The sequence below is a fragment of the Onychomys torridus genome, chromosome 4 (assembly GCF_903995425.1).
Source record: "Onychomys torridus chromosome 4, mOncTor1.1, whole genome shotgun sequence".
Classification (NCBI taxonomy): domain Eukaryota; kingdom Metazoa; phylum Chordata; class Mammalia; order Rodentia; family Cricetidae; genus Onychomys; species Onychomys torridus.
In genome coordinates this window covers 57,549,294-57,573,000 of record NC_050446.1, presented here as the reverse complement: position 1 = coordinate 57,573,000, position 23,707 = coordinate 57,549,294, and the positions used below count along the sequence as shown (strand labels likewise).

The 23,707-nt window shown below is 41.1% G+C and overlaps 1 protein-coding gene across 4 annotated transcripts in view; it reads left to right on the top strand.

The window, feature by feature from the left end:
• Window positions 1-14,866: 14,866 nt before the first annotated feature.
• The window catches only part of Nckap1 (NCK associated protein 1), an 82,763-nt gene continuing 73,922 nt past the window's right edge, over window positions 14,867-23,707 (top strand). For all 4 annotated transcript variants that reach the window (XM_036183122.1, XM_036183121.1, XM_036183120.1 and 1 more), the window contains exon 1: window positions 14,867-15,193. In XM_036183122.1, coding sequence (XP_036039015.1) covers window positions 15,086-15,193 — 108 coding nt within the window. In that variant the 5' untranslated portion in view covers window positions 14,867-15,085. The remainder of the gene's footprint in view (window positions 15,194-23,707) is intronic.

Genomic DNA, 23,707 nt, shown 5'->3' with positions numbered 1-23,707 from the left:
GCTGGGCACCACAGAATCACTTACTCTAAATTTTGACCAATCTTGGATCTCTGTAATATTCTCCATCTGCTGCAAAAAGAAGCTTCTTTGATGCGGGGTGAGAGCTGAACTTATCTATGGGTATAAGTAGTACTATTTGGAATGCAGTTACAAGCCATATTGATTTAAGAAAACTGCAGCCGTAGGTTCTTCTCCAGTGTCTGTGACCTCTCCGGCCATAGGTTAGCTAGCTAGGTTTCTAGTACCAGGCATGACTTCTGATCTATGAGTGGACCTTACGTCCAATTACAGTCATTGATTACACCAAAATGCAAGTGCTACTATTGCACCCTGGAGGGTTTCTTGCCACAATGGTCATTGTTGTGGTTCACAAGCTTCACATCTGGGTAGGACTTACTGTTTTCTCTCTGGATAGCTTGTACAGCACCTTCTCATATTACGTGACTCAGTCCCCAGAGAGGAGGACTCCAGGCCAGTTCCAGCTTAATCACTCCAAGTCTTGTGTTCAAAGTATGTGGTGTCTTCAGCTGTAAAGTCTTACCTTCAAGTTCTGTGAGGCAGCCAAGGGTGATGACAGTAGCCTATATTGTTTTGGGAGTCTCTTGAAACCCCCGACCAACAATTTGAAGGGAGGTTGTTAGCTAGTCTATGCCTTTTGGGATAAGTGCTATCACCCTATGTGTCATAATTCCATTTAATATATATAAAATGTATAACGTATATTAATATTATATTATGTATAATGTATATATATAACATAATATACTAATATATTCTAGATTATACATTTAATGTTAAAATATTTATACATTTTATATATACTAATATAACATATATTATATAAGATTTTCAAGTAAGCTTATAAAATAATGTTCCCCTACAGCTTTTCAAGCATCCTTAGTGTTACATATCTCACCTTCCTCCCTCTCCCTCTGTACTACCCACCCTTCTTTTTTCATGGTTAAATGCAATTTATTGTGTATGACTGTGGTAACACTGGATTTGCATGTAAGTGTGAATGCAAAGTTGAATTTATTTAATTTTTAAATTGTATTTATTTTGTGCATATATGTGTATATGGTACGGCAATGTGTGTGTGTGTGTGTGTGTGTGTGTGTGTGTGTGCACATGCAGGCATCATGGCACAGGTGTGGAAGACTGAGAAGAATTTTTGTGGGTTCATTTGTCCCTTTCCACCTTTACATGGGTTCCTGGGATCAAATTCAGGTCATCAGGCTCTTGTAGCAAGGGCCAAGCCATCTCTCCAGGGCCTACAATGCTGAATTTAAGCAGTAGTGAACACCTGAATTATTAGAAACATTTAGATTGCAAAGATGTCTTAATGAGGAAAAATCATCTTATGATGAGTTTGTATACTTTAACATACTGTATATTTTATAATAAAGAAAAAGTTAATGCCCCTGGCATTTGCATATAATCACCTTAGAATTATAGTGATTATGGTGTGTGCCTCACATGAAACAGTGAAAATATCATTTTCAGAAATTATTACTTTGAAATAGTTTTTCAAGCAAAGCAATTTAATGTAATTAGGTAGGTTTGTAATTTTTTTGGTTGAATGCTAAAACAATGTGCTAGCTATTTAAAGAAGGCTATTATGCCATAGCCATCACCCTGCTCCTTTTCTGCTCTCTTCCTTCACCGTACTCAACTAAAAAAAGAAAACCCACAAGCTTCTATTTTTCCTGCATGCAAATACATGCACCAATGTACAGTGTACAATGTACATAGAGGGGCAATAACAATAACGACGATAACCATAAGAACAGTGGCAGCAGCAACATTTACAGCCCATCTTACCGTAAATTTGCATCTGCTGAAATGGTCTCATACAACAACAATCTAGTGAGGTAGGTCCAATGATGTCTACTGAGGTGAAAAACCAACATTTATAGAGAACTTTGGCTACATGCCCACAGCCACACTGCAGTGAGAAGCAGAGCCGGGTTCCACTTTTGTGCATCTGACCTTCAGCTTGGGCAGTTTTCTTCTAACACATTTAAACACATAACATGAAGCTTGAGGGAACACTGGTTTTTGACAATTGATTTTTTTGAGACAGGGTTTCTCTGTGTAATGGCTCTGGCTATCCTAGAACCTGCTTTGTAAACCAGGCTAGCCTCAAATTCACAGAGATCTGTCTGCTTCTGTCTCCTGAGTGCTGGGATTAAAGGCATTTACCACTACACCTGGCCCAATTGTACTCTTATGGTTCCAATTTGCATCTCCTTGGAAGCCCCATTTATTATCATATTTGGCTTCCGTCCCAAGTTTTGAAAGAACATTCATGCTTGGAATAGACCAAATGTAAAACAGTGAACAGATCACCTTTGTTTCAGCAGAGAGTTGGGATTATCACAGGTTTAACCTGTATTCTAACTCCAGTTCTGTTCTAACACTAATACTGCCAAAATTGTATGTCACAATCTAACATAATTGTGTATAAGGTCCTGAGGATTGAACTAGGTCTTTATTATTTTATTTTTATTTAAGGCCAGGTCTTTACACATGCTAAAGAAGCATGCTCCTTTCAACTTCACTGCCAGATATATAGTCTAAGATTCAAAAATAAACCAAACTGAAAAGTTTAATAAATAAATATTTGTATACACTGATATGGATTCCATTACATGCTAATTGCATACATAAAATAAAAACCTCATGAGTCATTTGTGTTAGGAAAATAACAAGAAAAATTAAAAAACAATCATGTACTTAGGTTGTTCATTGGGTCAGACTTGTTCCTATAGAAAAAGCTGAAGTTCTTTGGATGATGTTTAAAAAGGAATCTAAACTGGACCTTGGCTGTGCAGTACGGAAGTGCAAGTATGTATGAGGTGTATCACGGAAGATCTAGTAAGCTGTAAGCTGATGCTATCTGGATGGGAATGATGAAGCTTGGGGCTGTAATTAATTTTTCACTGCTTTCTTTGTTATCTTTTTGTATGGGTTCTGTTTCTGGCATCTCCTGTGCTGACTGCTGGAGATGGTTTGCCTTCCCTGTAGGATGTCTTGGTTACTCTTCTGTCATACTGTGTGGCTCTCTCTGCTGAGTTTTAACTCTTTACTCTGCTTTCTACAGACACTAGGATACCATTGCACCATCTTTTCTTTAGTCTCTTTCCTGATCATTTTCAGTGGTGTAAATCTCCTATCTTACAGTCTCTGCCATGCTGGATAACAGAAACTGCAGTAATGATTTGGCATGCATCTTACTATCTGTCCTTTCTGTGACAAGTGTTAAAACTATAATAAAACCTCCCATACCTCCCCACAGCTCTTTGTCTAGAGTTAATTCCTCTGTTTACATTAGTCTCACTAAACACAGTCTTTGGAAAAACTTCATTAGTTTACTATTCTTTGGCTTGACTGTTCCCACAGTTTGCCCCACTTTTTTCCTCTCTGAATTCCATTTTAGCAGAATGTAGCAGTTGCCCAAAGGAAGAGATGAATGGCATATGTAACTAGTATATGTCTACTACTCTAGTCTTGGGTGCTTTCTAGGAGAAATTGACCATCTATTTTGAGCTAGCAGTATCTAGTTTGAGGTCTGATAGAAGGAAAACTGTTGTTTTTAAGAACAGGGAACTATCACCTTTGACCAAAGACATCCTAATCAAGGGTTTTTAACCTAAGCACTCATGGAAATGCTGCCAGCAAGTTTTCTGTTCTTTTATTATGTAGAGAAACAATAGAGGGCTGGTTCAGTAAGCTTTCTTGTTGGGATTGTCAGCCTGCAAATAATGACATAGAGATTTATTATTCATTATGAAAGCTTGGCCTTAGCTTAGGCTCTTTTTTCTAACTAGCTTTTATAACTTAATTAACCTGTTTCTATTATTCTAAATTCTATCATTTGGCTCAGTTACCTTTCCTCTGTCCTGTATGTCCAACATGTTCTGCATCTGGTTGGTGTCTCTCCAGCCCCTAGATTGATCCTGCTGATTTCCCCTCTCTCTGCTGGAAATCCCACCTATCTTCTCCTGCCTAGCTATTGGCCATTCAGCTCTTTTTTACACTGTCGGGACCAGCCGACCTGTCGAAGAGCACCTGAATAGGGGAGTGAAGATTAAGAAAGAAAGAGACAAGAAACAGAAGATATAATTGGGAGGGCTTTCAGTGAGCAGAAGCCCCAAGTTTATTTCACATAGCCTTTTTATACCCAAAGCAAGCAGGGCAAAAGACTTTCTTACCATGGTTCAAGAAACAAACATGCATAAACACATCCTTAATTATCAAAACATCTAGTAACCACATCTTTGGCCAACATCCTGTTATTCAGCCTTGAGGAGAAAAAACAAGCTTGAACTCTCTGACCTTAAGTCAAGATGGAATCAAGCCACAAGCTGGAGTCACTGTGGCTCCCACATTACACCAATCACAACAATACATCTTTACACAGTGTACAAATATCCCACAACATTTCTCCATTTTTGTCTAAATAAGATGGGAAAGTTTTAACCCTAACATAGTAAAATTATATACTATAAGAACAATTAGCCTGGTGGTAGTGGAGCACATCTTTAATCCCAGCACTCAGGATGCAAAGCCAGAAGGATCTCTGTGAGTTTGAGGCCAGCCTGGGCTACAGACTGAGTTCCAGGAAAAGTGCAAAGCTACACAGAAAAACCCTGTCTCAAAAAACCAAAAACCAAAAACCAAAACAAACAAACAAAAAAGAACAATTATCAGGTAAGAATTACATTCACAATGTCCAGTCCATTTGTATTTAGTAAATTTGTAGAAAGTACTCCATTATCTATTCTATCTTAGTGAGTACAAAGTTTTATACCTAAACCACTTTCTATCATAACTTGTATTACCATCCTAAGAATATCTTTTTAGACCTAAAAACATTTCCTTAGATAAACAACTTAAGCTTTTATGTCTCTCAATCTTATGCATTTTATATCTCTTACGTAAGTTTCTTTTCTAAATTGGGTAACAAGGAAAACTGTAACTATAACTATCTAGTCTTCAACCCCATCAAAGACCTGAGAAGGATAAACTATTACCTGAGTAAACAGGAAGTGCAGAGCAAGCAACTTTCAAAGGTATAGAAATGACAGAAACAGCTGGATGCCTGGACAATCACCCAAGTTTCTTCTGCAACACTGGGGCATCCATCTTCAGTCTACAGGCTTAGTATATCTGGCAGATTTTTCTGTGAAGCATGAATTTAGAAGAACTGCCCTACCTTGTCTTGGCAAAGTTCAGCAGCTGCCTTCTTTTGTGTCCTGCTTGTTGGATTTGGAGAGCACACTGTCAGCAGTTAAGGCAAGGGCAGTTTCTTTGCCCAGTGGCTAACTTTGCCACATAGGAAGCAAACTCCATATGGAGGTTCTTCAATGGCCATCATCCTTTTTTGAAGTAAACTGGTGCTGCCAAGAGCAGATGTGTCTCACTGTCATGAAAAGCTTTGTGTTATGAAAACATCTTCAGTGCCATATTTAGGCCTTTGAAGTATTTTTTTTTATTATTAAGACATTTTCAATTCATTTTACATACCAACTACAGGTTCCCCTCTCCTCCCTCCTCCTGCCCCCGGCCTTTGAAGTATTTAAAGACCACCTATTTATCTAAAATATATCTGTTTGACCTTGAAAATATACCTAACATGACTACAAGTTTGTTATAGATGACTAACTATTAACCTGTCTTTCTTTATTATCCTTAATAGCTTTCAAGGATCAGAACTTCACATTACATTTTTAAATGTGCTGCAACAGTACAATACCTTAAACGAGAATAGAAACATATATGCAGGTTAACAAACATAACCTTAAATTGGTATCAACATACAAAAATGGCTTAAACAAGAGTAGAAACATATATACAGTATAACAAAAATAACCTTAAATTGGTATTAATATATGAAAGTCCATAGCAATGTAAACTATTGGAGACTGGTAGTTGCTTTTTTAGTTTCTAAGTAGATTCAATAATTTACCTTTATCCTATAATTTCTATATCCCTCCTTCTCTTTTTAGAAAGAGATCCAGGAATCCAACCTCCCTTGCTTTGTTTTCTCCCTTACCATGACCAATAGCAATTTGCAAACAACCACTCCTAAACAATGACAGACATCCATAACCCACCAAACGACCAAAACCAACCTACCCTACCTCTTGGGAATGTGGTTGTGTTCTCTAGACTACTTCCTGTTGTCTGGAGGCAATGGCATCTTTAGGGGATCATGAGAAAATTGAGATAATGGTCAAGTTCTGGGAAAACCAGCAATAACATTTGTTGACCAATATTTGTGTAATGAGAAAGTGCAGGGCTTATCTGAAGTCCTGGCCTGAATAGTGCAGGGGGCTGGACAGCTTTGAATTTTTCTGAATGTAGAACTTTGAGGACACTGTAACAGAGGAATTCTGAGAGGCTGGATCACCTGTGCTACTTGTCTTCATTGGTATTGGTCCCCTTTTTTTCTGAAAACATGCCAATTTTTAAAGGTTATATATAATATATATTTTTACACATTAACACAAGTATGGAATGTGCAGTGTGTACAAGTCAGCTAAAGATGACTTTTTTGTTCTATGTTTGAGCAGGTAAAAGTCATCTGTTTAATGTATAAGTTTGTTTGGATTATATAGCCAAACCTCTATATCCATGTCATATGAAAAGATGACATATAATAATAAGTTATGAGGATTCTATAGCCAATAAGATTTATCATGTCTAATCTAGTCTCAGAGCTGTTCTCATGCAGAGAGATCAGCATATATTTTACCTGTCCCATAGTCTTTCCTGTCTTCTTCCCTCATGTCTGTAGCCAAGATTCTCAGGAGGTCTCCCCTGGTCAAATCTGATCTTTATTAACTTTGAAGGAATTCATAGCTTTTTGTTTCCTGTGGAAACAGAGACATAACCTCTTCCCCAATGCAACACATTTCCCGTCTTCTATTCTGAAGCCAAGACATCTCTAAAGTATATAGGCTAGTTTAATTCAGCAGTCCCTTCCACAATCCAATGACTTTCAGCAGCTGCTGCTCCCTCATCAGCATTCAAAAAATTCAAAGTCAACAAAGCACCATACAGGATCCAGATGTGCTGTGGAATAATCTTTCTGTACACTGTGAATATATATTACTCTCATTGGTTAATAAAAACTGACTGGCCTGTAGCCAGGCAGGAAGTATAGACAGGACAGCCAAACTGAGAATGCTGGGAGGAAGAAGGGTAGAGTCAGTGAAGTTGCCAGGAGACACAGAAGGGAGCAAGACATGCTGGAGGATAGGCAAAGCCATGAGCCAGTTGGCAATACATAGATTAATAGAAATGGGTTGATTTAAATTATAAGAGATAGTTAGCAATAAGCCTGAGCTATCAGCCAAGCATTTATAATTAATATTAGCCTCTGTGCTGGTTATTTGGGAGCTGCTGGGCAGGACAGAAACTTCTGCCTACACAGATGTCCTGCACAATTTCCATCCATATGTGGCTTATTATTTTTTTATTACTTTATTCTTACTTTAAAGACTTTATTATTTTTAAACTATTTTTTTCTATGACTGTCTATACTCATTTTTTACTGCATCTGTTTAAAGGTTTTCTTGGTCTGGACCGCTTTACTGTGCACCTGCAGCCTTCTCTGACAGTGCAAGCCAAGCCTTAAATCTGCTGTGCAGCTCCACACATGGCACTGACTGGCTCAAGCCCACAGGCAAACAGCTGCAGGGAGCCATGTCTCTGTAGCTGAGGCTAGCCTGAGACACTGCGGGACTAGGAAGCCCAGTTTGGCTCTGTGTTTGCATATTTGGAACTTTTTTGTTTGTTTGTTTGTTTTTTTCGAGACAGGGTTTCTCAGTGTAGCTTTGCGCCTTTCCTGGAACTCACTTGGTAGCCCAGGCTGGCCTTGAACTCACAGAGATCTGCCTGGCTCTGCCTCCTGAGTGCTGGGATTAAAGGCGTGTGCCACCACCGCCCAGCCATGTTTAGAACATTTTAAAAAAGCTTTCTCAGGTTCTATGTGGAAATATGTACCTCCACATTGGATGCCATATGTAAGGAGTCTTTCTCTATCCCACCAGCCAGCTACCAAATAATGACATGGAGACTTCTTATTAATTATGAAAGCTCAACCTATACCTTAGGCTTGTTCCTAACCAGCTCTTATAACTTAAATTAACTGATTTATATTAACCTATATTCTATCATGTGACACTACCTCTCTTTCATCTTGCACCTCCTGTTTTCTCTGTGTCTCTTGGCATCTCCTGTGAGCCTCAATTCCTCCTCCTCTTCCTTTTTCTCCATGGAAATCCCACTTATACTTCCTGCCTAGCTATTGGCCATTTAGCTTTTTATTACAAAAATTACAGCAATACATCTTCACACAGTGTACAAATATTCCACAACTGGCTAGGTCAGCTAACTGATTTAAAAAAAAAAAAACATAAAGTAAGAGTCTTCACAAAAAAAAGGAAAATCAAAACAAACAAACAAAAAGCCAGTAAGACAAGAAAAATCAAAACAAAACAAAATGAAGCAAAAAGTCCACAGAAGCAAAACTTGGGAGTTCTTTTGTGTTTGCCAACCACTCCTTGCCCTAGAGCATGGTTGATGACCTCAGTGACACTCCATTGGAGGAAACAGATTTTTGCTCTGAAGTTGGGAAGGAGGGGGAGAGAGAGTGATAGATTACACCAAGTTGAGTTGTAAGGAAGTGGGGAAGATTTAGGAAAAGTCAGGGGGTGAAAAAACAGGATCAAAATACAAAACAAAACAAAAATCTCCCACAACACAGAAAAGCTCCATAGGCTATGGGGCTGCAGGATGCAATTTCCATGTGAAAAATAAAATACATAAGCAAGAAAACCCCTTCACAATTAGTAAAGAGCATTACATAAGCAATTCTCTGTAGTTTCTGGAGAAAGCAAAGCTTATGTATCTGTTGTTCCTGTCAAAAATAGGTCAGACATTAGCTATGAACTGAAGGATGGCAAATGAAGGAAACATTCATGGAAATTGGATGGGGTTAGGGTATTATAGAGGAAAATGTAGATACTTGTTGACCAGATGAAACAAGATACAATCTTACCCAACTGATCTTTAGTACTATTAGGGTAAACTTCATTCACGAATTTCAGAGTCAGAAAGATAAGGGATTCAATACCAGATCTGCTATTGTCTAAGGGGTAGCCCTTCTGCAATTGAAAATTAGTTATCTACATGTCAGTTTTCTTATTATCTCATAGTACAGTGCTTGCTTAACATTCAGCTAGGACCTGGGTTCTATCCTCCAGCACTGTAAGGAAAGAAAAGTAAACAGAAGGGTTGGAATGACAGAAGGGAGGTTTGTGGGGGGGGGGGAGGTAAAGAGAGAGAAAGAACAAGATTATACAACATCTCAAATGTTTCTTCTTGAGATAGGTAGTATGCTTCCTAAAACTTGACACATAGTGTAAGAGTTTCTAATAAACACTAACTTAATTTCTATTCCTTATTTTATTTTCTTAATACAGAGATTGCATTAGTTGAAAAAACTATATCATGAAAATCAAGTTTTGCTGCAGTAAATCCATCCCCCTAGAGGCCTCAAATCAATTATTGTTGTGCGCACGCATGTACACATGCACACACGTATACACACACACACACACACACACACACACACACACACACACACACACAGCCTATTGAGCTGTTGCCTGCATGTGTATTTGTTTAGGGCTGAACACTTGGAATTGGATTCCCGATCAGGGAGCTCATCCTTGGAGAGGACTAATTCTCCCTCTCCCAGCAGTCATTAATTAACTGATTGCAGTTCTTCATTTAGGGGTAGAGTCTTGTGAAATTTCCCCAGCCCACAATGGCATGTCAGTGGGTGTTATCATTGTGCAGGTCTTGTTCAGGCGACCATACTTATGAGATTTCAGTGTGCAGCTTCCCAACCATATACAGAAGATACTGTCTCACAGCAGATGTCCCTCTGGTTCTTTCAATCCTTCTGCCCTCTCCTCCACAATGTTTCCTGAGCTTTCAATGTAGAGATAGTGTTGTAGATGTGTCAACTGGGGGTGAGTACCCCACAGCCACTTATTCTCTGCATTTGACCAGCTGTGAATCCCTGTCATAGGTTTTCTATCTTCTGCAGAAAGAAGCTTCTTTGATGAGAAGTGAGAGCTACATTTGTCTATGGGTGTAAGTAGTAATATTTAAAATGCAGTTAGAAATTACATTGGTTTGGAAAAACTGCAGTAGTAGGTTCTTCTCTAGGGTCTATGACCTCTCAACCAGTTATTTAGCTAGGGTCTAGTACCAGGCAAGACACTTCTGCTTTACTGAGTGGGCCTTAAGTCCAACTAGATAGTTGTTGGTTATCCCCAAAACATAAGTGCTACTATTGCACCCTTGGGAATATCTTGTTATAGTGGTCTTTGTTGTGGTTGGTAGGCTTTATATCTGGGTGAGATTGTTCTTCTTTCTTGGCAGCTTGTATACCTTCCCATATTATGAGGGCCAGTCCTCAGGTAGGAGGCTTTTAGATCAGTTCCAGCTCAATTCTTTGAAGTCCTATGATGGGGATGTTGTTCTGTAAGTTATGAATATGTGTTGCTCTGACTGGTTGATAAATAAAGCTGTTTGGCCAATAGTGAGGCAGAATAAGGTTAGGCAGGGCATTCTAACTAGAGAGACAGAAAAAAGGCAGAGAGAGATGCCAGCCAGCTGCCCAAGGAGCAACATGTAATGGGATGCAGATAAAGCCACAGAAAACGTGGCAAACATAGATTAATAGAAATGGGTTAATTTAAGATATAAGAGCTAGCTAGCAGGAAGCCTTCCACGGCTACAGTTTAAAAATAATATAAGTCTCTGTGTGTTTACTTGGGTCCAAGCCACTGCAGGACTGGTGGGTGAGATAGATTTGTCCTGACCACGGGCCAGGCAGGACACAGGAAAGCATTCAGCTACAGTCCTATATCTGAAATGTGTGGTGTATTCAGCTATAAAATCTTACCTTTACGTTCTGTAAGGCAACCAAGGACAATGGCTATAACCTACATTATTTGGGATATCTCTTCAATTCCCTTGGTTAAATGAAAAGAACTTTGATTTGTGTGTGTGTGTGTGTGTGTGTGTGTGTGTGTGTGTGTGTGTGTGTTTAGGACAACTAGTGGAAATGGTTTCTCTCTTCCTACCATGCTGGTCCTAGAGATTGAACTCTAGTCATCAGACTTGGTGGTAACCTCCCTTATGCACTGAAAAGTCTTGGCAACCCTATAACATTGTGTGTGTGGGGTGGTGGTGGTGGTGTGTGTGTGTTCCCTAATGTCTTTTACTCAAACGGATTTGGCTTATTACACTGTCAGGTTAGTTTGTCTGAAAATTAGTTGCATAAAAATTAAGTAAGATTAGTATGCTGGCTAGTTTTATGTCAACTTGGCACAAGCTAGGGTCACTGGAAAGGAGGGAGCCTTAACTGACAAAATAAGTCCATAAGATCAGGCTGTAGGCAAACCTGTAGGACAATTTCTTAATTAGTGATTGATGTGGGAGGTACCAGTCCATTGTGGGTGATATCATTCCTGGGCTGGTGGTATGGGTTCTACAGAAAAACAGGCTGAAGCCAGGCAGTGGTGGCACATGCCTTTATTTCCAGCACTCAGGAAGCAGAGGCAGGTAAATCTATGTGAGTTTGAGGCCAACTTGGTCTACAGAGGGAGTTCCAGGACAGCTACAGCAACACAAAGAAACCTTGTCTTAAAAACAAAAAACAAAAGACAAGAAACCAACAAAACCAAAAATGAAAGGGAAAAAAAAGGAAGAAATAAAAAGAAAACAGTCAGAGAAAGCCATGAGGAACAAGCCAGTAAGCAGTATTCTTCCATGGCCTCTGCATCAGCTCCCCCTCCAGGTTCCTGCCCTTTTAGTTCTTGTCCTGACTTCTTATCAAGGTGGACTGGGATATAGAAGTATAAGCCAAATGAACACTTTCCTCTCCAAATTGCCTTGGTCATGGTGTTTCATCATAGCAATGGTAACTGTGGTGGTCTGAATAAGAATGGCCCCATAGGCTCATATATTTGAATGCTTAGTCACCAGAATGGCATTATTTGAAATAGATTAAAAGGATTTGGAGGTGTGGCCTTAATGGAAGAAGTGTGTCACTGGGGGTAGGCTTTGAGGTTTCAAAAGTCCATGCCAAGCCTAGAGTCCCTCTCTCTGCCTTCAGATCAGGATGCAGTTCTCAAGTACTTCTCCAGCACCAGTCTGCCACGCCATGCCATGCTCCCTGCTGCCATGCCCCCTTCCATGATGATAAAGGACCAAACCTCTGAAATTGTAAGAAGCCCTAATAAATGCTTTCTTTTATAAGAATTGCCTTGTCTTGGTGTCTCCTCATAGCAATAGGACAATGACTGTTGTCGTCACTACAGCAGTCACCCTGAGGAAGACAATGAGTATCTGCAGACTTCTTCTAGTGGATACTCTAAGGTACAAGCAGCTGCAAGTATTCAAGTTCGTATGGAAACCAGGCATGGTACACATGCCTGTAATTTCGGCAGTCACAGGAGGCAAGGCAGGAAGATGACTGTGGTAATTTGAATGAGAATGGTCCCCATAGGCTCGTGCTTGAATCCTTGGTCCCCAGTTGTGGAACTGTTTGGGAAGGATTAAGAGGTGTGGCCTTGTTAGAAGAGATGTGTCACTGGGAATGGATGGGCTTTGAGGTTTCAAAAGCTCATGGCATTCCTAGTTAGGTCTCTCTGCCTCACATTTGAAGATCAAGATGTAAGCTCTCAGTTACTGCTCTATCACCATGCCTGCCTGCCGCCATGTCCCCCACGATGGTCATGAACTCTAACACTCTCAACATAAGCCCCCAATTAAACTAGTTCTTTTATAAGTTGCCTTGGTTATAGTATTTTATCACAGCATTAGAAAAGTAACTAAGACAACCACCAAAAGTTCAAGATTAGCCTGAGCTATATAGTGAGATGTTATTATAAAACAAAACAAAACGAAACAAAACAACAACCCTTTCTACCCCAAACCACAAAGAAACAAAAGACCATCTGGAAGCATGATAGTCTTTCTTGAACAATAAGAATTCTATTCAAATTTATGTGTCATTTTCTTGCTCTGTGTAGATGGTCAGAGTTCTGCCTGAGCTGAGCCCAGATTGTCATTTAGGACATTTTCAGGTGCATTGTCATTTTTGGGGCATGATTTGGACCTAACACAATTGTCCATAACTCCAGTGCTGGGAGATCTGACACTCTATTCTGGACTCTGTTTCCACCAGGCTTGCACATAGTGTAAAACATTCATACACATAAAAATAAAAATAAGTGCATCTTGAAAAAAAATACTGCTACCCATCTAGACAGAATTGATTCCTAGTTTCCTTAAAGACACACACTGCTTTCTACCTCCAGGGCCTTTATATTTTCTTGTCTAGCTGGCCCCAAATTCACAGCAGCTTTCCCTTCCCAGTTTCCTCTTAATTGTCTTGGGTTCTGACTCCAGCCTCTGGTAAATTTAAATGTTAGCTACCAGCCTGGCAAGTAGCTGAGTAAATTAAATTTCCCAATTAGTTAATCACAGAGTAAATGGCTCAACAGATGGTTTCTGAGATGGAGGGGAGAGAGAAAGGAGCAGGAGAGGGAGAGAGAATATACATACATTGAAGCTATGCAGCTCTATGCATACTGCACACTGACAGGTAAACTTTTGATTTTTTTTTTTTTTTGGTGGGATTAGAACTCTTAAACAAGCCTTAAGGAAGATCTATTCTATGTACCCCTGTGGATTTCTGTAAGCTAGTAGATACAGTGGCCTTTTAAAATGTCTTAGAAACTATTTGTTACATTTCATTAGAAAGTTGCTGTGATGAATCCCGTATCTCATTAACCTCAGGCTGCCTTTTATTTTAGGTGGTGGGGCATGTTATGATTGATTTAAGTTAATGAATACATCACAAAATTAGCTCACATTAGTTAAAGCCCCAAATATCCAAGTGACCTGAGTGCCCCGCGGTGGAAGTTTCCACTCTAGTCATTCACGTGGAGACGACACAATTTGTTCCTGTTTGAAACCCCGAGTGATCAGGAGTGGATCTGGGATCTGAAGTGGGATGGGAGGTGTGTGTGTGTGTGTGTGTGTGTGTGTGTGTGTGTGTGTGTGTGTGTGTGTTTGAAGTGGGATGGGAGGTGTGTGTGTGTGTGTGTGTGTGTGTGTGTGTGTGTGTGTGTGTTTGAAGTGGGATGGGAGGTGTGTGTGTGTGTGTGTGTGTGTGTGTGTGTGTGTGTGTGTGCCTACCACACGGCATGAGCCTATTCGTGTCTCCTCCGGATGGGTGCCGGTCCTTGATAATTCTCTATTCTGATCATGTCAGGAACTCGAGTCGCCCTCACTTCCGACCTCCTTCCCCTGAAGCCGGCTGGAGGCGGGGAGGCGACGCCGGTCGAGCGGAGCACACATCTGCCGCGTTCTCCCGGGAGCGTCTGTCAAGGCGTGGGAGGAAAACACGCTCCGAGCCGCCAGCCCCCTCTCGAGGGGAGGGAAAGTCTCCCGAAACACACCGTCCTCGCCCGGCCGCCGCCGCCGCCGCCGCGGGTGCTGGGGGGTGGGGAGCGGAGGCAACTTTGGGGGAAGTCGAGGAAGGCGGCCTGGGGTCGGTCCCGGGAGCCGAGGCCGGGCGGGGCGCCCAGGAGCGCGGGCCGCAGTTCTCCCGGCGGCCTCGCGGGGGCGCCGGCGCGGCCGATCAGGTGACCGAGCGCCGGTCCCGGCTACGGGGGAAGCCGCCTCGTTCTCAGCCGCCGCCGCCACCGCCGCCGCCGCCGCCGCCACCGCCACACCTAGCGGAGGAGCGGGGAAAGGCGGCCCGGGTGGGGGGGACTAGGGTGGAGAGCGCCGCGGGTGGAGGCGGAAGGGCGGCGGGCGGAAGCGAGCGCCGCGGCTGCTGTGTCACGGCGCGGGTGGGCGCGCGGCATGGGCGCGCCGCGCTGAGGCGGAGGTCGCGGGCGGGCCTGAGGGAGGCGGCGGGCCGGGGAGTTGCGCGCCCGGCGGCAGCGGCGGCGGCGGCGGCGGCGGCCACGGCGGCCGCACCATGTCGCGCTCCGTGCTGCAGCCCAGTCAGCAGAAGCTGGCCGAGAAGCTCACCATCCTCAACGACCGGGGCGTCGGCATGCTCACGCGCCTCTACAACATCAAGAAGGTGCGCACGGGCCGGCGAGGCCGGGCGGGGTGCGGCGGGGGAAAGGCCGCGCGGGCGGGCGGGCGGGCGCGAGCGAGCTCGGCCTGCTGGCGCCGGGGGGCCTCCGGGACGCGCCGCGGCCTAGAGTGAGCGGCGGGGCGGGCGGGCGGGAGCCATTTCCTGGCTCCCGGCGGCGGGAACCGGCCGGGCCGCGCATGGCCGCCGCGGCGCGTTGGTTTGCGGGAAGGGAGAGCGCGCGGCCTTCCCGGGCTGCGGCGAACGGGCCCGGGTTTCTTGGCGTGTGAGTGTGGGAATGTGGCGACCGATCGGGCGGCCGACCCTCCGCAACAACCCACTTGGTCACTCGATTCCCCCGCCTCGGTCGCTGAATAAAGCCCCCACCCCTCCGCCCCCCTCCACCCCGACGGCATGTTGACGTTTAGGATCATTTCATTTTGGAGATGGGCAGGAGGGGGAAGTGAGGGTGGAACCGGTTTTCGCCTGAAGTACTTGTAGGCTGTGAGTCACTGGAACAGGAATAACCACCTTTCCTCTCTGCTCCTCCTCGCCTTAGTTTTCCCAACCCTGTCTGATTAGCACCATTGCTTAAAGTACAATGGCAGTCTGAAATAAAGACGAGATCTGTTCCCATTGCTGTTCCCTTCGCAGCCTGCTACGATGATTTGAGTAACTAGCCAGTGGACCTATTGGAAATCTGTGCCTTCAGATTAGGGAGTGGAAGGCAGCACTGAAGTTAAGAAAAGTAGAGATTAAAAAAAACAATAGGGAAAATGCCACATTAACTCACCTTAGAGGAAAACAACCCCAAATCCATTTATTTTATGATAACCCTCAGTGAATTTAGTGGAGGAAAAGTTTGCTTTGGGTTCAGTTTATGTCTCTACATCCTTGTGGGTTTCTGTGTATTTGTGTCATTTTTTTCGTAATCTCGTTTTTTAAAAAAATACAACGTGAACTGTTGCCCTTAGACCATAGCAGTCGAGTATAGAGCGTTGCTGAAGATGCTTTTAAAAATTAAAGTCAGAGCATTCAGGATAAACTTGTTTTACTCCTCCAAATTGATTCAGACACTGTAATTCTGAAGCACGCTGGTTTAAGTCAGTAATGCTCAACGTGGGGAAAGGGTAGCTGTGCTGTGTTGTTCTGGTTACCCACTTGGTTTCAATGAATTATCGTCTCTAAGCCCAGCACGATCCGGCGTGCCCATTCAGTTTGTGTCATGACAAAGCCCTCTGCATTCACCCCTCTATTGTAACTTTATGGTGTTAGGAAACATTTAATTTGAGGTAGTATGAGTTGCATTGATGACGACTTTTGGATTTCACTGCTTAAGAAGTTTGGAAATAAAGTTCTATATGGACTTTGTTTTAAAACAAAAGCCCAGCAAATCAAATGTTACTAAAAGTTACCAGACATGTGGTATTGTGGTTAAAGGAAATGGTTTTGATGGTTTTCTAGAAGAGGAAGTGAGAGTAACATCAGAAGTGCTTTGGGTGTTTGAGCAAAATAACTTTCTTTAGTGCAGTCAAGTCACTAGACATGCTTAGAGAATACATATAAACAGTCTTTTAATACTTCATTTTCATGGGTAATAGTAGATGGAATTCTAAGCATTTAAACTCATAATTACAGTTTGCTGCCTTTTTCAAAGTGTTTTTCACTTCCTGTTTTGAGAAACTTCAAGCTCTTGTGTTGACTACTGGAATGGGAAATAAGTGAATGCGACCATTATATCTAATTGTCAAGCCTTTTGGGTTATTGAAATGTTGTACTTTAGCACCTATGTATAGTTAGTTTCTTGAAATATTTTGCCTACGTGGCTTATGAATTTCTTCTGAGAAGAGTAATTCATTTCAAAGACTAATACTCAGGGCATTATCTAGGGCACAAGGCTTTGATTAGTGCACAAGGCTTTGATTAGTGCTTGCTGAAATCGACTCTTTGTGTATGTTAAATGCATCTGATATTTATTTTGTGAGAGGAAGAGAGGGCAAGCAAACAGGTGTGTGTGTGTGTGTGTGTGTGTGTGTGTGTGTGTGTGTGTGTGTAGGTTAGCGGATGACTTGTAAGAGTCTGTTCTCTCCTTTACCTGGAGGGTTTCTGGGATGAGACTAGGTCATCAGGTGTAGCTGCAAGTGCCCTTCCACTCTGATCCATCTTGCTGGCCCCTTTGATAGAATTTTCATCTTGTAGCCCATGGAACTGCCTGTCTGCATCAGCTGCTTGTCTATACCCAGTTGGCTAAGGATTGAAACATTTGTTCAAATATCTTGCCAAAGAAGTAAGATGTATTCATGTGTCTATAAGGTTCATGTTGTCTGTACTCTTATGGCAACATAAATCATAATCTTTTTATTTGTTTTTATATTCTTTAGATTTTTAAGTTTTATATGTATGAGTGTTTTGCCTGCATGTATTTCTGTACCCCTGTGTGCCTGATGCCCACGGGGACCAGAAGAAGGTGTGAGAGCCCCTGGATCTGGAAGTAAAATAGTTATCAGCTCCTACTCATGTTTCAAAAGCTGGTACAAATGTTCCCATCCATCTTCCTTTTTTCCCCCAGTCTAAAATCTTAAAAGTCTCAAGTCTCCCACAGTCCTACTTACATACTGCATTTGGTTAGCTCTCTACACATCTTTCTCTAATCCAGAAGATAGGAATGTCTTGACACTGGACTTAATATCCCCATTTCTCCAGTGCTAAAGAAGACATTCAGTAGATGGAGATTAAATGCATGGGGGGAAGCCCCCTCAACATCAAGACTACCTAAAACATTTCCAAGATCCTTTTAAGAGATTATTTGAAATTGTCATATGTACAAATCTGTTTACACATTAACAATTTAAAGCTTTATGAAGTTTGATATTATTATTATTAAAATACCTCAGTGCTCTGCTTCAACAGGGAATAATTTCATCATTGTACATTTTACCAAAGCCTACAGTATTGTTAAATTCTTAATAACGGTATCAATTCTTATAAGCTTAAGAACTTACTATATTCACTTACAAATACAATATTGAAAACAGTGAGCAAGAAATCTTAGGCGTGTGATTACTATTAATTAAACCATTAAACAAACTTTGAGTGCTATTAATGAAACAAGCAGGCTAATCACGATTCCTAATTATATTTTTGTATTGCAGGTTACATAGTTTTTCAGTGTACAAACTTATTATTTGACTTTGTGATTTCATACCCAAGACAGTGCTGGAAAACAAATCCCAGAGGCGGTGCTTGCGAGAAGTGTTCTGACACCAAGCAAAATTTCCAGCTTCACTATTTGTCCTTGAAAATAAAAATCTAAAATGAAAATTACAGAAGAAAAACTGTATTTCACTGTTTCTCTTCATCCTCATTTTCTGTTTTCTATATACTTCCCCCAGCTTAAGCAAAATGTCCTCTTTATTTCTGTTAGTTTCTTACGTGGTTAGTTTTTTTATCTTGTACACGTTAAAATGCGTCAGGGACTAAATCTTAGGAGTAACCACAAAGGGAGCTGAGGAGACAGCTCAATCTGGAAAAGGGTTTGTTACACAAGCATTAGAGTATGAGTTCAGTCCCCAGTACTGACCTCAGATTCCAGGTTTGTAATCCCAGCCTGCTCCAGGGAGATAGAGACAGGTGGATTCTTAGAGCCTGCTGGCTACTCAGCCAGCCTAATCTAATCAGCCAAATCAGCCAGCCCCAGGTCCCCGTGAGAGACCCCCCCTAAAAAAAAGGTTAGGTAACTCCTAAGGAATGACACCAAAGGGGACCTTTGGCCTCTACATGTATATACATGTATGTGCATACACCTACAGTTGACCCATGTAAAGAAAATCACAAAAGAAAATAAACTTAACAGGCAAAGTTGATACAAAATATATTTTACCAAAGAAATATGAGTTAAAATTTTAAATTGCTAGTTTAAAATTATCTTTCCTTTTAATACATTACAAAATCAAACAAATCTCCACTAGTACTCACTGATACACTGATAACATATTGAAAATGGTCTTTTCATACAAATTTCATCACAAATAATCCACAGTAAAAAGAAAAATTGTGCCTCTACGTGTACATTAAGGTTACTGGCATGTTACTATTAATTGTATATTCCTTTTAGATGTTTAAAAAATTGAATTGGCTCTGTCCACAATCAGATTTCTGAATAACCTGCCATGAAAATTTCAGGAGCAGTGAGATGTTCAGTGAGTAAAAGCACTTCTGCAGGACCTGGTGATCGGAGGAGGACTTAAGGTCCACATGGTGGAAGGACAGAGCTGACTCTGGAAAGCTGTCCTCTGACATCTACACGTGCTCCACGGCACATGTGAGCATGTCCCCTTCCACACCTCTCTCTTTGCACCCCCATGCACACAAAATAAATAAATGAATAAAAGATGAAATTTCCTGAGCTGCAGAGATGGCTCAGCACTTAAGAGCACTAGCTGCTCTTCCAGAGGACAGGGTTTGATGGCCAGCACCCATATGGTAGCTCACAACTGTCCTTACCTTCAGTTCCAAGGGATCTGACATCCTTTGCTGGCCTCTGGCAACACCAGTCATGCCCACAGTGCACAGGCAGGAAATAACAAAGATTAAATTCCACACTTTTGTTCAGTAGAATAAAGATACAAAACATGTTCTAAAATACTCGCGCTGATATTTTTATTAATATCTCTCTCTCTCTCTCTCTCTCTCTCTCTCTCTCTCTCTCGTGTGTGTGTGTGTGTGTGTGTGTGTGTGTGTGTGTGTGTGTGTACGTACACCCCAGTGTCGGTCAGAGGGCAGCTTAGGGGAGGGTGTTCTTCTCCTCTATTATGATATGGGTGTTGGGGATTGATTCCAGTTATCAGGCATGGTGGCAAGTGTCTTTAAGAGCTGAGCCATCTAGCCAACCTTAATTTTTTTTTAAATAGCCAAACAAACTATACTTACCTGTACTTAGATTTTCTTTTCCTAAGTCTTATGATATTGTGTGTTGACAGTCACATTCTAGGTAAAGCTTTAGTACTAATTTGTTTTAACCTTGAACAAATTATTTATCCTTCTTGGTTATAATTTATAAAGTGAGATTAGTAGTTTTTACCTACAATTGAATTATCCTTTATTTCAGCACACATTAGAATTGTCTTGGGAGAGCTTGAAAATGTCTGGGTCTTGGCTTGACTCGAATGAGTCAGACGGTAGTTGTGATGCTAAGAAGCTCTGCTATAAGAAAACAGTGATGCAGTCCTTACTGCTCTGAGTTCTTCCTCACACAGCTGTTCATTGTCAGGATTCAGGTTGCCAGCTAGCTTATAACTACATTTTTGGAAGGTTGCACAAGGCTTTCTTTAAACGCAAAATGTCTTCATGGTATGTACCTGTCCTCAGGGCCTACATCTTTTTTAAAGTCTTACAAGCCCTGCTGGTTGTAGGCCAGCACTCCATTGTGCTCTATCTCCAGTCCTCAGTATTACTGATTTTCATCCTTGGAATCCTAAGTAGATATTCCAGTTCTCCCATATGGTGCAATACTGTTATTAACATCATATTTTGAGAACTAAATGGGTTTATTTATGTCAAGTATTAGTACAGTGCCTGGTAAAAAGGGATAAATGAGCTTGGAGAGATGGCTCACTGATTAAGGGTTCTTACTGCTTTTCCAGAGGACCTGAGTTTGGTTCCTAGCTCCCATATCTGGCTCACAGATACCTGTAACTCCAACTTAAGGGGATCCAACATTCTCTTTTGGCCTTTACAGATACCTGCAAACATCCCCACCCCCTTAAGCTTTAAAAAAAGGAATAAACAGGATAAATGTTGGCTGCTGTAATTTTGTTTCTGGGTCTTGGAACAGAGCAGACACTTCATAAATGTTCACGCCACTTCACCTTTAGAAACATTTCTTAAGTACCCTTTTCAGTACTTGAGAGTATAGTTAGATATTAGTGTTCATACAGAGTAGTTACACAAGTGTGTTCTGCAGTAGTTTTTTTTTAAAGATTTATTTATTTAGTTTATATAAGTACTCTATCTGCATATACAACTTTATGCCAGAAGAGGGCATCAGATCCCACTGTACATGGTTGTGAGCCACCATATGATTGCTGGGAATTGAACTCAGGACCTCTGGAAGAGCAACCAGTGCTCTTAACCACTGTGCCATCTCTCCAGTAGTTCTTTAAAGATCTACTTAATATTGAGCACAAATATGTCAGTGTGTAAAATGTAAAAAAAAAAAAATCTTTGTTTCATAAACTGAGATATTCAGTATTGGAACTCAGAGATGGAAGACATGTAGTGACATAGTTATCTCCTTGTGAATTAGATAGTTGTTAGAAACTTTAATGTGAGCCATTAAAATCCTTTTATTAACTTTTTTTAGATTTATTTGTTTTATGTGTGTGGTTGATATATTGTGCACCCCAATAAACTTACCTGGGAGTCAGGGAACAGAACAGCCACTATATTAAACATAGAGGTTAGGCAGTGGTCTCTCTCTCTCTCTCTCTCTCTCTCACACACACACACACACACACTCTCTCTCTCTCTCTCTCACACACACACACACACACACACACACACACACACACCTTTAATCCTAGCATTCAGGAGGCAGAGATCCATCCATATCTCTGTGAGTTCAAGGCCACACTGGAAACAGCCAGGTATGGTGACACACACCTTTAATCCCAGGAAGTGATAGCAGGAAGCAGAAAGGTATATAAGGCAAGGACCAGGAACTAAAGGCTTTTAAGCTTTTAGGCTTTTAGCAGCTGTTCAGTGGAGATCCTTTCAGGTGAGGACTCTCATAGAAACTTCCAGTTTGAGGAAAGAGGATTGACTGAGAAGTTGTTGAGGTGAGGTTAGCTGTGGCTTGTTCTGCTTCTCTGATCTTTCAGAATTTACCCCAATAGCTAGCACTGAGGTTTTTTGTTTTTATTTAATAAGACCTTTTAAGATTTGTCTTACATATGTGTGTGAATGTTTTGCCTACAAGTATATGTGTGTACCATGTGTGTCTGAGGAGTCAGAAGAGGGCTTTGGATCCCCTGGAATTGGAGTTACAGATGGTTGTGAACCACCACATGTGTGCTGGGACTCAAACCAAAGTCCTCTGCAAGAGCAGCAAGTGCTCTTAACTGCTGAGCCACTTCCCCAACCCAGAATTACAAAAAAATTTAGTAAATGATTTTGAAGGATGTAATGGTTTGAACCTCTTAGATCCTGATTTTCCCAAGATTTGTTTCTGGAGAACAGAAATTATAATTTCTTTATCTTTAGATCTGCAATCACTATCTTTAATTAAGAGCTAGAATTATTAATAAAATTATATGAATTTGAAAGCATTTCTAGTAATTTTGACACACTTTTCTCTCAGCCTCTAAACTATTAGTGAAGTATTTCTTTTTTTCCCTATTCAAACTCAGGGAAAGTACTAGTTTAAAGTAAAGTGTCTGGCCAAAATATAGGAAGTACAGGAGGAAAAAGAGTTGGAATAGTAACCACTGGTTCTGCAATTCAAGATTGTACTATATTAAAAAAAAAAAAAAAAAACTTACCAAATTAGTCAGCTTTGAGCAGCTGAGTTATGATAAGAATTTAGTATATTTTTATATATCGCCTTGGCATCCGTCTAGAGATATATCTTCTGGTATTGAGAATTTAAGTAACGGGTTTGTATTAGGTCCTGCTGATTAGTGATTAAACCCTTGACTAGGTCACTTTGTTTCTCTGAGGCACCTCTATTCAGGTCATCTCTAAAGTATGGCTGCCTTTGAATACAAGAATTGCCCCATAAATGTTGCTTCTACTCTCTTATTTTTGGTTATTTTGTTGTTTCTCGAGTTTTGTTAACAATCTTTTATGAATAGGTAGTAGGATTTTGAGAGTGCATTATTTGACTTTTTTAAAAAAAGTCTTGGTAAGTTCTTGGAAAAACATGTAGCTTTCAACATGTAAAATTAAGCTGTGGTATGTAGTGTTAGCTGTAAAGACTTGAGGAAAGGACTAAAAAGGATTTCAGTGGTAGGTTAGTGGGAAAAACTATCAGATCTTGTCTTAGTGTTTCTTATTTTGTTACTTACATAATATATGTTTTCTGGAAATCTGTTCCTGGTGACAACAGTCGATTTTGGTTTTGTGAGAAAATTAACTTAAAGATATTAAATTAGCATTATGAATGTAAAATTGGAAATCCACATAGATTGAAAGTTTTACTTTAAATTGAGAAGATGTGATTTAGAACTTACTAAATATTTAAGTTCTAGGCATTGAGATAAGCACTTTGCCTACCCTATAATGTATATTTTAATCTTATGTCCAACTGTCAGATAGGTAGTATTAATATCCTTAAATAAATCAGATGGGTTGTGGGCCACTGGGCCAGAAGACAGGTCCTCGGCCCCTTCCTTCCTTTTTTCCTTCTTTTCTTTCTGTACTGTGCATCCATACTGGAGGAGGGAGGAGAGTGTGCTCAGCATGCTGGGCAAGCATTGAGTTACACGGCCAGCCCATCAAAATGGCATTCAGGCTAATCTGGCT